Source organism: Rhea americana, unplaced genomic scaffold (assembly GCF_003343005.1).
Source record: "Rhea americana isolate MKP2758 unplaced genomic scaffold, rheAme1 scaffold_70, whole genome shotgun sequence".
NCBI classification, from domain to species: Eukaryota; Metazoa; Chordata; class Aves; order Rheiformes; family Rheidae; genus Rhea; species Rhea americana.
Genome location: NW_028186868.1, coordinates 3,599,829 through 3,615,188, shown reverse-complemented (window position 1 = coordinate 3,615,188; position 15,360 = coordinate 3,599,829). Strand labels below are relative to the sequence as shown.

The window sequence follows — 15,360 nt, the reverse complement described above, 5'->3', positions numbered from 1 at the left end:
CAAGGGAGGATTGGAGAGAGGAGTAACAAATGCAGTGGGGGGAAGAAAAGACTAGAAAGCATGCCTAACCTGCAAAATGAAATCTCAGTGCAGAGAAGGGGCATCGTCTTGTGAAGGTATCTGAGGGGAAGGAACTCAGATTCAGCTACTGTTGCACTTTCTTGAGTGGTAATTAATTATAATTAATTATGATGGAATAACTGGCTGGGTAGATGAGGGCAGAGCAGTGGATGTTGTCTACCTTGACTTCAGCAAGGCTTTCAACACTGTCTCCCATAATATTCTCGTAAGTAAGCTCAGGAAGTGCAGGCTAGATGAGTGGACAGTGAGGTGGATTGAGAACTGGCTGAAGGGCAGAGCTCAGAGGGTCGTCATCAGTGGYATGGAGTCTAGTTCAAGGCCTGTGGCAAGTGGCACCCCCCAGAGCTCAGTACTGGGTCCCATCCTSTTCAACTTCTTCATCAATGACCTGGATGAGGGGACAGAGTGCCTCCACAGCAAGTCTACTGATGATACCAAGCTGGGAGGAGTGGCTGACACGCCTGAGGGCTGTGCTGCCATTCAGAGAGACCTGGACAGGCWGGAGAGTTGGGAGGAGAAGAACCTCATGAGGTTCAACAAGGGCAAGTGTAGAGTCCTGCACCTAGGGAAAAATAACCCTAGGCACCAGTACAAGCTGGGGGCTGACCTTCTGGAGAGCAGCCCTGTAGAGAAGGACCTGGGAGTGCTGGTGGATGACAAAGTGACTATAAACCAGCAATGTGCCCTTGTGGCCAAGAAGGCCAATGGTATGCTGGGRTGCATTAGGAAGAGTGTTGCCAGCAGGTGGAGGGAGGTGATCCTGCCCCTCTACTCAGCCCTGGGGAGGCCTCAGCTCGAGTGCTGTGTCCAGTTCTGGGCTCCCCAGGACAAGAGAGACAGGGAGCTACTGGAGAGAGTCCAGCGTAGGGCTAYRARGATGATCAGAGGGCTGGAGCACCTGCCCTATGAGGAATGGCTGTGAGAGCTGGGCCTGTTTAGCCTGGGGAAGAGAAGACGGGGGATCTTATCAATGTGTAYAAGTACTTGAAGGGAGGGTGTGAAGGGGATGGGGACAAACTCTTTTCAGTGGTGCCACGAAGACATGAGGACACGAGAGAACACGAGGCAATGGGCACAATCTGAAATTTAGTTCCACCTGAATATAAGGAAGTACTTCTTTACTGTGAGGGTGACAGAGCACTGGAACGTGTTGCCCAGAGAGGTTGTGGAGTCTCCTTCTCTGGAGATCTTCAAGGCCCACCTGGATGCAACCCTGTCTTAACATGCTCTGAGTGACCCTGCTTGAGCAAGGGGGGGTGGACTAGATGATCTCCAGAGGTYCCTTCCAACTTCAACCATTCTGTGATTCTGTGATTTCTGAGATCCGTCTCAGGATAAGACCAAGCATGTGTTGGCTCCCACCTGACTGAGGCAAAGCTTTGGGCTCATGGGCTGGATGACAGCCGTCGTTTGCTCTGATCAGGCTCCTGATCCCAGGCTATAAGGAAGAAAAGGGAAATAGGCCCCCAGAGGAGGCTGCATGTCAGCAAGGACACAGCCAGTGCCCAGGCAATGACCTGGGCAGAGGCAACAATGAATGCATGGTGAATGCTGAGGAGGAAAACAAGAACAGGAAGAATAAAAAAAGACCTCTTGGGAATACTGTAACACCCAAAGAGTCTTGAACAGAGAAAAGTTAGCAGGTACAGTGTAATTTCTTTTTACTACTTCTGTGAGCTATCATACTAAGATTTCAAATAAAACCGTCCAGGTGGAAAGTATAAAAAATTGTAAACATTTTTCCTTTARTTGCCTTTGTCTTGCAGTAGATAGACTTTATCTGTGAAAAATGAAAGGAAAATACACTTTAGGCTTGGTCAATAAACTAAAACATGACTATATAAAAATCAAGATGTTTGGGCTACACCWATCTCAGCTTCTTTCAGTTTTTACTCAGTCTTCACAAAAGTGCGTTTTACTTGCTATCAGTTTACTAATACTAACAGCACTTAGCTCTTAAACAGTGTGTTTTGTCAGAAGATTTCATTATTTCTGTTATCAGAAGGGACAAAAAGACAAAAAATAGAACATCCTACCTGAAGGAAAGTAAGCTGGAAATTGGGTTTCCCGAGTCCCTGTCTGTTTTTTTATCGCACTCCTTTCYATGTAACCAGTTGAGCATAAGCAAGCAGAACATGCGCCGTTGTTTTATATTTAGCCTAGTGACTGTTACAGCCAAAATTTCTGCTATCATCACTTCCCATTTCCAGGCTTTGCTGTCCCCAGTCCTTGCAGCCATGTGCACGCTACCTTTTCCCTGAGATGTCAAGGGAGGTAGCAGAGGAGTTGGTGTCTCCCCCAAACCAGACAACACAGATGGCAGCAGGTGAAGAATGCAAATGGTACAAGGCTTGCACAGAGGTCTTCTGCTAACTCTGTTGCAAGAGGACACAGGTGGCTCTGTGATGTCTTGCCCCATGCTTTGGAGCGGATCACTTGATTTCCGCTTCAGGTTCCATTTGAAAACCAGGAAAAACTGCACCCACCCCCCGGCACACAGGTGAGAACTCACTGAATGTTCGGAGGCGGTACAGCAGTACCTACCGATCAGCAGCTGCAGCTAGCGGTCTCATGCCTTCRCAGCTCCCATGAGGTGACACTTTTAAGATGAACAAAACTCTTTATAATGAAACATGGATAAGTGTGCAATACATAATAAAYGTAAGACGTAATCATAATGTCACGTGTAATAACAGTCTGTAGTGAGCAATAATAATACGGAATAATAATGACATGTAAGGTATATTTAATAAAGTCCGCTTATAGTGAAGCAGTAGCAGCTGGCAGCCTGAGGGCACGAGCCAGGCTTTGTGCTGGCACAGGCCCGGGCTGCAGCCGCGCTCAGGCGGGCGGGCCCTGTTCCGCCGCCGGGGTGGCCGCCCGGCACGGCGCGGCGCGGCGCGGCCGGCAGCGCGCTCCGCTCCGCAGCCTGGCGCACGGCGCCATCACCGCCGCGGGCAGCAGGTAAAAAGCGATCCCCGGCCGCGCCGCCGCTGCAGCCAGCGGGGAGGGAGCGTGGCGGGGCGCTACAGGCTGCCCCCGCCCCCGGGGCCCGCTCGCAGGCGGTCGGGCAGCGCCCGGCTCTCCGCCGGCCCCGGCGCCGGAGCGACGAGCGGCTCCGCGGAGCGTGCTGCAGCCCCGGGGAAGGCTGCGGCGCGGGCCCGCCCGTYCCCCGCGGCACACGGTACGGGCCTGACAGCACGAGTGTTTCGTATCTTTGCTGGCTCCTGTCGGAGCTGGGGCTTGGGGGTTATTTTGAAACGGTTTTTAGAAGGTAACAGAAAAAAACGAGCCCTGACAGAAAAAAGTAATGCATCCATTTTAAACAGTCAGTTAAACTGGATGAACAAATAGCTGTAGTTGTCCTAGTGCCACAAGCAAACTCAGATATATCCTGCTTATTCTCTGCTAAAAGTGGGGTGAATTTGCATTTGAGGTGACGTGTGGAAGCTCTCTCACCACTGGTAAGTGATTCAGCCAGGCAAAATTCATAAAGAGAAAGGTCTGTAAGCCGATACACCTTCATTCTCCCATGGCTAGTGCAGCTGGAGTGCATGTGTATACACATAAGTTCTGACAAAATGTTTTCCTCCTACAGCCTATTCAGTTATGTGTCATTAAATGTACTTGCAGCCAGATGGCAATGAAACAGCAGTTTTTCTTCTGCCTTTTGTTGATGTTGCTCACATAAGTGAGTATGTCATTTCYGTTTACAGGCCTGATACTGAATTCTCAGGACAGAAACTACTACGTGCTTCCAGAAGATGGCAGGTAAGAACTAAATAGTAATAAAAATGCTTTTGACTTAGGTCCTATGCATAGTACCTGGAGTGCCCTTAGGATTTAGTTGGGATATTAAGGTGCTATTTTTTAAAGTACTGGAATTACTTAAGTGACTAACGCTTTTGAAAACTCCAGTGTCTTCAAGCACAGTGTCTTGAGTGCCCTCAACTCCACTGAAATTAAAACAAACTAGCAGCTTGCAGAATTAATCTTTTCACTTCTTTGAACTGGTTCCATCTCCAGCCACTGGGCTAGCAGGAACTGCAAAGAGGTAAGAGTTCTTGATATTCCAGAAAAAAGTTACTGAGCAAGAGAGCAGTAATATATTTAAACTTGTTTAAATACTTTAAATAAACTATTAGGGTATGCAACTGTCACTTGTCAGATTTATGATAACATCTAACCACAGATTGTAATGGTCTTTTGTCAAAGCTGTTGTTTCATGGAGAACACTCAATGCACGCTGGAGAAATAACTGCCTCTTATAATTAATGTATGGAAATGAGGTATTGTTTTTTTTCAAGCTCTCAGCTGAGATTCTATCAACTACCTCTTATACCTCAAAGGCAACTGTCACCTAGATGGTGATTTGGGGTAGTTAGCCTCTGTGTCTACTGGAGAACTGAATTTGGGAGAGTTTTTGTGTTGGCTATTAGGAACCAAGGTCTGAATGTTTTGTAGATCCAGTTATTTGCAATAGTTTCTGGAAATTCCTTTGGGCTCTCAGAAGTTGATTCCACAACAGTTTGAGGAACCCAAGTTGGCCTTGTTTTGATTGCACCCCATCCCTCACACTAATACTGCACTAACCTGGCATAGAGGTAGGTTAGGGAACCAGTTCCGCAGAAAGTTTTCTTCTATTGTTAGGTGTTTTTATGGGGAGGGTGGCAGAATCAGATGAGCACAAATGCTGACTGAAAAGGAGGAACTGTGTCAGAGGAGGAGCAGGACATGGCTTGGGTGGTGTATCGTGAAGTAAGACAGTGTAATCTGCTATGGAAACACACCACATTCCACAAGTTCCACCTGAAAAGCCCAGGGTAGCACAATGTTTCTGTGGGGGTGGCATTTATGGATGAGTTCTTCATGGGTCACTTGCTCTACCAAGCAGGAGTCAAACGCTGGCACTGCCATTTGTTTTTACTAATTCGGTGCCACATGGAAAACACAGCACAAAAACATGAAGGATCAGGCCCTCGCTCCACGAACTGTTTCACATTGGCCTGTCTCTAAGGTATCATCTGCTTTTCCTTCTGCCTCCAGGGAGAAAAGTCCTAATAGTCTATGCACATCAAGAGCCCAAGTCTTTGAATGGATCTTTGAAGAATGTTGCAGTGGAAGAATTGGGCAAACAGGGCTGCAGTGTCACAGTGTCTGATTTATATGCAATGCAGTTTGAGCCAAGAGCAACAAGAAATGACATTGTTGGTGAGACTAGCCAAAATACATATTTTTTCAACAATAATAATGAGACAAACTTCCTTATTGTCTATCAGGCTGCATTAACAATTTAGAACCATACTGTTATGTACACTCTGAAAAAATAGTTGCCACTACTTTATACCAAATATTCCTTAACAAACAAGACCCAGGTTTTTATTTTCTGTAAGCACTGACTAAGCAATGTTAATGTAGGAACCCAACATGGATTATTCTTATTTAAATAAATCTAATTAGTAGAAATGGTTCCTCAATTAAAAAAATCTATATTGTGCAGATTTGTAAAACAGCATTTTACCTTTAGACCAAAGTGAATGAAGGATAACATTATTTTTCAAAAATTTGCAATCAGATGAAGAGGCATCYTAAAAACCACCTTCTCTTAATGATCAGTATTACAAATGCTTTCTGCAGATTTTCACAAGGCACTTAAATGCTTGGACTTTTGAGTTGTTTTGGCACCTCCCAACTGTCTTGATAGTATATGTTTACTAAAAATGATGCAGTTAAGCTCAAAACAAATAGTGGTACTGTTATTAAGCTTATGTGATATTTTCATGATTAAGAAAGTTTGCTGTGCTCTTAATAGCATTTACAGCCAGTATTTTTCCAGTTCAGGAAACACAAAGCCGTAACATAACCTCATTCAGCTGGCCTTCTYTCTTTAAAATAAGAATCAAAAAGAAATAGCACACCCCTGCACCAGCAATGGCTGACACGGGAAGAACCTTACTAATGACCAGACTTAAACATGTCTGTGAATCCACCCCTTGATATGACCCTTGGCTCACAGTGACACTTCTAGGAGGGAAGAATATATTTTCCCATGCATGTTTAGAATCAGTCTCTGAAGTCCATTTCTCTTGGGTGCTTCCCATGCCTTCAAGTACCCTACTATGCCTTACTAGAGTTTAATTCATAAGATTACTACTTCTACCTGTCTTCCTTGTCCTTCTGCCAGAGATTAATGACTTACTAGTGGAATCAGCAGAARAGAATGCATGTATGATTTAGACATCTAGGAATCAGCTTATCCAACCATAGTAGAATCAGAAGAACCAGCCAATACTTGTTTTCCAGCACCTGTGGSGTTTCCCAGTTACAGAGGCTGAAGAACACCTACATAACTCCTGTGACTGCAGTGTTTTCAGTAATCCCTATTGCAGAGGCAGAGCAATTACCAAGAGGTGGTGACATCTTGAATTATCTATCTGCATCACCTGAGTGTAAARCCAGGCTTTGGCCCTCTTACTGCATTTGTATGTTGCTACGGAAAGGTCAAAGTTTTAGTATCCTTAGGTACCACATTCCTCTCCAGTTAAAATCAAATCACGGTCTGTCACTTGTGATGATATTGAATATTTATGAAAAGGAAAGGAAAAGAGGAAAAAATGGAAAGCAGTAACTCGATTTAGAATTGTAGTTTGCAGCCTGTATTTAATTCCTATTTGACTACAGCACTAGAAACAGAGTTTAGTGACCGTTCACTTTTACCCACAGGTTGTTTACACAACTCAGAAGAGTTCAATTACGGAGTTGAGGCACGAGAAGCTTACGAGAGAGGAGAATTGTCTCATGATCTGATAGAAGAGCAAAAGAAGGTGCAGGAAGCAGACTTACTAATTTTTCAGGTATTAAAATATTTTAGTTGTAATATATAGAGTTAAACAAAAGAGAAACAGTAATAARTGAGAAGATTGTAGATTTCAATAGCAACATTGAATCTAGCCAGACTTAAAATGCATGGTAGTTGTGCCATTAATATAAAATGGTTTGCACACAGCATTGCAGTTTCTRAGGGTCAGGATTTTCTGATATGATGTGTATTTCAAAATAAAAAATTAGATCATTTGTGAGCATCAGCACATTATGAYCTTTTCACACAAATAATGGCTCCACACTAACATTTGAGGGAACAGGAAGGCACCCRAAGTTGAATTCCTAAAATACCTGAAAAAAAATCATACTTGCACTTCACTTAACATTTAAAAGGAATCCGTTTGTATAGTTATTGTGAGGACCAGTGATACTTGCACTGCAAAATGATTGAATTGAGCAACTATAATTTTCAATAAGAGAACAGTGCTGTATTATCAGGCAGCCTGATCCTCTCGCTTTATCTTAAGAGCACAAGCAAAGGAAACACAAATCTACAGTAGAATTGTGGAAGCAATCTGTTCGCATTATGAGACAGATGCTTAGGAGTTGAATACTTCCCAAATGGAAYTGTGGGATCAGTAGTGTTGGGGATGAATCGTGTCCCGTATTTGCACAAGTGCAGTCAGTAGCAAGGCTGAAGTACACAGTGTACTGGCCTCTGGAGTGTTGGCGTCCRGGAGGTCATATGTGATGCAAATAAAAATATTCCATCCAAATTCACAGTCTGACCATTGGCCTTATGTATAGCCTGTATATATTCCAATGTTCCATTCTAGATGAAATTTAGGATATAACCATATTCAGAATAAGTATTTCACTGTAAATCTTCATCTTCATTTTCGCAATAGTCTTCTGAGTTTAAGATAAGTATAGTAAAATGTCCTCTGGAGGAAGTGGTTGCTTCCTACTTTCTGTCTATAAAATAGTATGAGGAGTGGAGTGTGTCTTGGCATAGAAAATAAACATACAAACAAAAATGCTGAAATAAACTTGTGAAGTAATTYAAAATAAACTATAAATGGACCACTTCTACAGAARATCATGATTTCCTAGTTTCTACTTTGAATTAAGCCACATACACATTAAGCTTTTATAGAATGTCTTATACTGTGATGTGTACAAAGCTTTAGGAGTAGTGTCCTTCAATAGCAGTCTACAAAGCATTCATGAGAGTGCAAATACGACRTGATAATTTTAGGCTGTGGTCCCATGGGCTAAATAGAAGTTTGAGGAATAGGGAGGCCTACTGTTAGAGAGGAAGTTTTCCTCTCAGTAAAGCAATAGTGAATCTGGATCATCCTGTCAGTAGGGTGTAAAAGAATCTAATTCTTTCTTAAGGTCCCGTGGCATTTTTTGGAAGACTGATCAGAACTGATCACAAGATGTCAGTCCTGGTAGTAAGGCTCTCTCTGTGCATTCTGGCTGTATTTTCCATTTGGCAGTATGTTCTTTTTGCATTTCAGCAATAGATGACACTATTGTGTACAGTCTTAAGTTTGAGTTAAATGACACCTTCCTGCTTCATCATATTCCAACTCTGTGTATAAGACCTCAGATTCACCATGGTGTTAAAACACTACAGATGCACAGGTTAAGTACTTGAGACTACTACATACAAAAATCACTTTAAATAATTTTTGCCAAACATAGTTACTGCCTCTCTGAACAGAGGGCTGGAAGAAAACAGGTACAAGATCTGAACAGATGAAGAGAATATAGACCACGCTTAAGGATGTCTCAGACTSTCTGTATTAAGAAGGTAATTTACTTTTTGCCTAGTTTCCCTTGTACTGGTTCAGCATGCCAGCAATCATGAAGGGCTGGATGGACAGAGTCTTGGTTGAAGGATTTGCTCACAAATTTCCAGATTGCTATGGTTCCGGTTTGCTCAAGGTATGTTTTGGGGAGTGTTTTATTAAGATCAAGATTTATGCAGTCCTTTTTAGGTAATAGTCTTTCTCTTCCACTGTACTTGCATCAAGCTCTCACTTTAGGCTGTCCTGAAAATAGATCACAGCTTTTTCTGTGGAGGAATGACTCATTTTCTGAAGTCTCTGGTTTATTCAGGTGTTCTCTGGATTTAGTCTTACATTAACTAAAGTTTTTGGACTGCTTAGCAATCCAAAGTAGCTTAGATCTCAGCAGCACCCAACAATTGCTTTAGCAGTTGGACAAGCAGATACAGAAACTCTTTTCTAGTCTATCACAAAACTACATTCCCTTAGCTTTCTCCAGAATACTTTCCAAACATCAATCTTCTGCAATATGTTCCAAAAGCTAAAAATAATAAAACAAGTAATTATAGACTGAAGGGGGGAGGAGGAGGARGCAACAGCCAAATTCAAGATGGAGATTCCAGCTGAAGCAACTGTGGTGGATTACCTGTGGCCAAACACACCAGTACAGACTAGTGGGTAGGAGATCAACATCTTTAACTTCATTCTTACAAACAAGCAGATAGTGCACAGCCTTCCATGCACTAAGGTATTCCAGAGTAGCTGGAAGATTAAGCTGAGCATCTACAGAAGCTTCAGCTTTAAAATAAGCGTATTTCAGGAAATATGGGGGGAAAGTTTGACCTACATATTGGTGAAGGACTTTTATTTTTGCTTATTCTACAAAAACTAAGAAATGCACAGGCTTAGGTTTTAGGAACCTTAGCACTTCCTGTTCTGTAACACTATTTCAATAGACAAAATATTCTGGCATACATAAAGAGCAGGACACAATAATTGAATGTGAGGCAGAAACTTTGTGCCCACTCAAGTCTGGAAGAAAAGAAAAAGCACTTTTTTAATACAAACTCCTGTATGTTAATCTGAGGTAAATGTTTAAGCTGTTGTGTTTATGGTTAGGGTWGGGCAGGAGCATGCATGCAGATAAATAGGATGACTCAACTGTCTGTAAGCGGAAAACTATCCCACTTTGCTCGTGTGGTCATTTCTGCAGCTGTCAATAATGCTTTGGTAACATGTTAAGTAACCTTCTGGATTGTTAAAACTGTCTGAAAGGTAGCAAGTACAATGAGGAGAATGCAGTGGTTCCTAAATATTTAAACAATCACCTAGAGATTTTTATCTGGCYTACAAAATGGGCTTTATAATTTGGTAGTTGTATCACAGTGCACTGGGATGGCATACAATCTAGAAAAAAGTTTAARTTGATACATATCTTAAAACTTCTTAGTCTCTCTTTCTTCCTGCCACAGAAGGATGAATCTGTCMTGGGTAGCACATTAGAACAGATGACAAAGATTCCTGTTCTGGGATTGAATGTCAGAAGTTAGAATTAAACTATAAAAATTGAGTAGAAACCTGAAATGCTCAGTGCATGTGGTTCTCAGACTCTGTTTCAGCCATCTCCTTTGAGCCTTTTCTTTTGTGTAGTTTCTAAATTGGGCAAGTCTAATATCTCTAGATGCCAATTCAAAACTTCAAAACTCTCCGTGGCATTGGGCATAACCAAGTTAGTCAATAACTAGAGAACTTGGGTCCACTGCCTAAYGGATCTTGCTCGGTAACAGCTGTTGCATGCAGAAGTAAACAATACTATTTGCACATTCATGTTAGCTGCRTATGCATCTATTTAATTTCTGATCTTTGTAACAATTCCAAACATATCAGTTTGTTCTAATTTCAGAAATGGCTGTCTCACTGAGATGAGTAGGAATATTCCCCAGCCTTTATAGCTTCATGCTGATTGCAGACTCAAGGCAATTAGGATACTGCAATGAGTCATATGAGGAAAAATCTGTGTTTTTAATTAGAGAAGCAAAAACTGAGATGCTGAGCACAACAAGCCTATGGGATAACCAATCAGAAGAAACATTGAGCTTTTAGACACCTAAAGAAGAAAGTCTAAAGAATACATATTTTACTCAGATTATTCCTTGACAAGTGACTAGCAAGTCCAAGTTTGAAAGGGGGTTACTGTAGTATTTCAATCTCTCCATTCAAGAAAGAGAAGAACAGAAATATTCTCAGAAATATAGTGTTTTCCAGTCATAGTTTTCCAAACATTTCATAGGTGAAAGCAAAGGTCAACCCTGCTTCATGCTCTGGTTATGTGTTAATGCAGTTCCTTTGCTTTTTAATCTGTCTCTGTCTAAAGCCCTGACACGCAGTCCATTGTCTAGTTGCAAGTCTTGCAGCTTTATCTCACAGCTGCTACTACATGTAAGGTCAGAGGAAAAGAGGACAAAACACCTCCTGTAGAGATGCGTGCTGTCCAGGTTCCCCTGAGTATCTCTTGAACTATTCAGTCACTCTTCTTTAAACATTCCTATCCTAAGCACAGTTTTCTTAATTCCAGAATAAATTAGCCCTGTTTTCTTTCACCACTGGAGGAAGCAAAGAGATGTATACAAAAGGAGGTATCTGTGGTGATATTCGCTATATCCTGTGGCCCATGCAGGTATAACCTACGAATATTTGCTCATTCTTTCTCTGTCTTAATTTTTACTATACAAATTGTTTTTAACAATTTTATTATTATTTATTTTGTACAAGTATAWAGAAATAATGCAGTTGTCAGTTCCAAACATCTACAGGTTATAAATTGGGCCCTAGAATCCTGAGACAACTATAAAAGTCAACTTTAAAGCTGCTTAGTGCCTCTTCCTCAAGATTGGAACCTGGAGAAGGCTTATATTGTCTGCCTTTGAGTTTCTCTGRTGTTAAAGGGTTTCCCTTAGCTCTAGCATGAAATACTTATTTTCCTTTCAACTGCCTGACTTATACTGGAGTTTGGGGAGCATTCACACAGTATCCTGGTGCTAAGGATCAGCATACAGTAGTTAGCATGTCTTTTCTTGCTGCTACCCTTTTGTCAGGGATAGCAAACATGTTTTGAGAAACTTTAGATGGTAAGGCAAACTATGCCAGCTTCTTCTTGATGAAATCTAATGCCCTCTGTGCCTGTACGAGCTGTGAGGCTATCTAGCTGCATAACTTGCAAGCTGACCTAARGAAGAGTGCTACAAATACAGCTACAAGTTTAGAAACACACAGAGGGAAGACAGTGAGCTGAGCTGATTTGAAAGGCACTAATGCTCACTAAGAATTGTGTGGCTAAACTGGAGGCAAAAGGTTAATTTTTTTTAGAAGTAGATGAGAAATASATTATAGTTCTGGAACAATCCATGGAAAGTCAAACCATACTATAAGCATTAGGCTGTCACTGATCCATGCAAATTTAATGGCATATTCCAGCTGAAGAGAACAATTCTGTGGGTTTAATAGCACTTAGAAATAAGTTCTATAGAGCAGAATAAATGAAGTTAGCCTTACTTTTCAATGTATTATATGTCATTCTGCATAATGCCTAGCCTTCAATACTAAYTCCCAAGATAGGTAGTGAACTTCTGCAGTCTTTCTGGTGACAAATGGACAGTTTAGAAAATGTGCCTTATAGTGGGTTTCAGATCAGAATCTTCCACATTCTTGAACTGAAAGTGAGAAGCTAACTATTTCTGAGACATCTCTTTCTTTCCTTTGAGTCTAGCATGGCATCATGCACTACTGTGGTGTCCAAGTCCTTGCTCCTCACATCTGCTTTGCTCCAGAATATGTCTCTGAGGAGAAGAGGAAGGAGATGCTGCTTGCTTGGGCCCAGCGTCTGAAGACTCTTTGGAAGGAGGAACCCATCGACTGCTCTCCTGAGGGGTATTTCAAGTAATACTCAGACACAACACTATGGAATTAGATTTTTTCCATTCTATTTGGTGCTTTAGCTCAATATCTAAATAAATAACTGATCTCATAACTTGAATGTGTTACAGATATCTTTCCTGAGCACTTTAGCTACCAGTTTAGCTGACAATATACCATCTATCTTCAATAATGGATGCACAACTTTTTGTAGCTTATTATCCTAAAACATATGTACAGTGACATCCTGTCTACTAGTGGCTGGTAATACAAGCAGTATTTATCTGCAGATTATGTTGTTGATCATGCAACAGTAAAGTGCACTGACAAATTTATTTTAACTTTTTGCACTGGCTGCAATTTTTTCATTGGCCTGGAAATACACTGCCGAGACTCAACATAGTTGTTGCGCAACCTGCTCTTTTAAATGAGGTCTACATTTTTGCCTTTGAGTTATGAAGCCAGGTAGTTAATGCAACAGCATGTACAGCTGCATAGTGACTTAGACAACTGGAAAACTGTGGACAAGCCTTAGGCTTTTCCACACATTTACAGATATATTAAAGCAATATTAAAGCTGTGACAGTTACCAGGAAAAGAAGAGAACAAATAAAAATATCCTATAGCAATATGTGCATGCACTGTGCCTTTCTTTATGGAGTGTAAATCTTTGTAAATCATTTGTAAGGTATAKACCTTCTAAAATCAAGGAAGATTTCCTATTTTTGTTACTTTGAGTAGAGATAAAAGGGAATCAAATCTAATCCCTGCCCCTTCACACCTATCAGTAGTGCTATTCTGGCYTGGAGGGCCTGATGCGTACCCTGCTTCCTCAGCATAGGTGCATCTCCTCAGAGATGTCCAGCACTGCCTATTGGCAAGGCCTTCCCAAAAAACTGCAGGAGCACTCTCTGCCTACAGGCCAGTTTTCCAGCAGAACACAATGACTGCCTGGCTCTTAGTGTCTGGGAGTTTTAGCTTGAACTTCGGTGGAATAATTTGGGTGCCTGAGAACAGTTAATGCTTTTTGTGCATAAGGCAAAGGGTAGATTTCTTGCTTAGCTTCACAGTTTCTGACTTTCATCAAATTATGTCACAGCTGGCTTTGCATTTTGGTATTAAAAAAATGTAGCTTGAATAAGAAACACCAGTCTTCTGAGGCACTGTCAAATGATACATAGGCCTCAGCATACGCCTGCCAAATGTTCTTTGTAGCAGCCCTGTTACGTCCTTAGCCTTATGTTTATATTGAGGCCATGTGGATAACAAACATGCCGAGCCCTGATTCTGGAAGGGCTGTGAAAACTAGTATGTCAGACTAGGAATTGCAACAGTAGAGAAAGATGCACATAGTTCTGTTTGTCACTGTATTAAGTGAATGGCTATCTCTAGCAGAGACAACACAGACCCCTGGAAGAACTGCTGTCCTAAGCTGTTGCTGCTTTCTGCTTCAGTGTGTGTGACTCAAGAGTCCTTAGATTATGCAAGCAAGCAATTAGCATTGGTTTAATAGCTCTTGTATATGAAAAATAAAGTGTAGATGAAGGCAATGGAAAATGTTATAAAGTGTGGGGAAAGCACATTCTTGCCTAGAAGACTTAAAAATAAAAACAGCTTCAAGTCACCTGAAGAGGAATTGAAGAGCAAATGCAAATATTAAAATTGTATAGGAGAGAAATCATCCTTATGTTCAATGTGTTCACTTAACCTGCCTGTTTAAGAAAGAAGGAAATGGATATGAAAGCAGAAGTTGAAGTTGTCAAACAAAATGTTACTGTATTAGATCAATTTCAGTGCTTACTGAGTTTAGCTGTTAGATGAAGACTCTCAGGTCAACATACAAGATGCAAATACACTTCTTGATAGTATTATGTGCTGGTATTAGACTGGTTATTTGTAATTGAAAGTATGCAAGAATGGCTGTGCTAGATTAGAACAAGGATCCTCCAACCCCGAGTTCTGTTTCCCACAGTGTTAAAAGAACAGGGTGAGCACTTCCACTGAATGCACTCCAGCTATAGTTAGCTTGTGGGATTTGCTGAGTTATATATTTTTAATTTGTACTTCCCAACACCTTATAGATTTCTCCTCTGTATTTTGTTCAGTTTTCTTTTGAATTCCTGCCAACTTTAATCATCCAACTTCTTTGGCAAAGTTCTRCAGGTTTGGTTTCATTGCGTGAAGCATAGCAGGGTGAGGGGAATGGACCTGGTTCCTACTAGTTTCATTTGATGCCTCCCAGTCAACAGTAAATAATCAATCCCAGCCATCCTTCTTCATGGTACTTAAGAGTTTTCTAGACATGTATCACTTTCCTCWGCTAAATAGTCTTTTTTCCAGGCTGTAGAATCCTGTCTCAGCTCTGTGGCCATATTTTTATATGTGACTTCAGGATAATTTTTTCTTTGTGTGCACCCCTTTGCATAGCTTGTACTTCACCTGCCCAATCACTCAACTGTTTTTCCAGAACTTCACAGTCTGTCTTCCTTGCCCCCACTCATCTCAGTAACCTGTATCATCAGAAAACTTTCTCAAGCCCACTGCTCATCTCTTTTTCCAGAGCAGCGCTGACCCATGCAGAACTTCACTGGTACCTCCCTCTGTTCTGAGAACCAGGCATTTACTTCCCTCTTTGTCCTATCTTAAACATATATCCATGCCATGACCTTCTCTCTTATACTTTGTCTGCTTAGTTTCCTTAAAAAAAAAAAAAAAAAGATTCTGATATTATAATTAAAAAAAATTTAAT

The 15,360-nt window shown here is 41.4% G+C and overlaps 1 protein-coding gene across 5 annotated transcripts; it reads left to right on the top strand.

Moving 5' to 3' along the window:
- The first annotated feature begins 2,947 nt into the window (after positions 1–2,947).
- Positions 2,948–13,240, top strand: NQO2 (N-ribosyldihydronicotinamide:quinone dehydrogenase 2). 5 transcript variants are annotated; one of them, XM_085321657.1, is made up of 8 exons: positions 2,948–3,045; positions 3,798–3,852; positions 4,000–4,135; positions 5,128–5,292; positions 6,805–6,935; positions 8,743–8,856; positions 11,275–11,376; positions 12,466–12,732. In XM_085321657.1, exons 4-8 carry the CDS (start codon positions 5,253–5,255, stop codon positions 12,637–12,639), a joined length of 561 nt encoding a protein of 186 aa, XP_085177783.1. In that variant the 5' UTR covers positions 2,948–3,045; positions 3,798–3,852; positions 4,000–4,135; positions 5,128–5,252; the 3' UTR covers positions 12,640–12,732. The 5 variants fall into 5 exon arrangements, with proteins under 5 accessions (XP_085177783.1, XP_085177782.1, XP_085177779.1 ...); XM_085321656.1 differs by lacking the exon at positions 4,000–4,135 and having other exon boundaries at positions 12,527–12,732; XM_085321653.1 differs by lacking the exon at positions 4,000–4,135.
- The last annotated feature ends 2,120 nt before the right edge of the window (positions 13,241–15,360 follow it).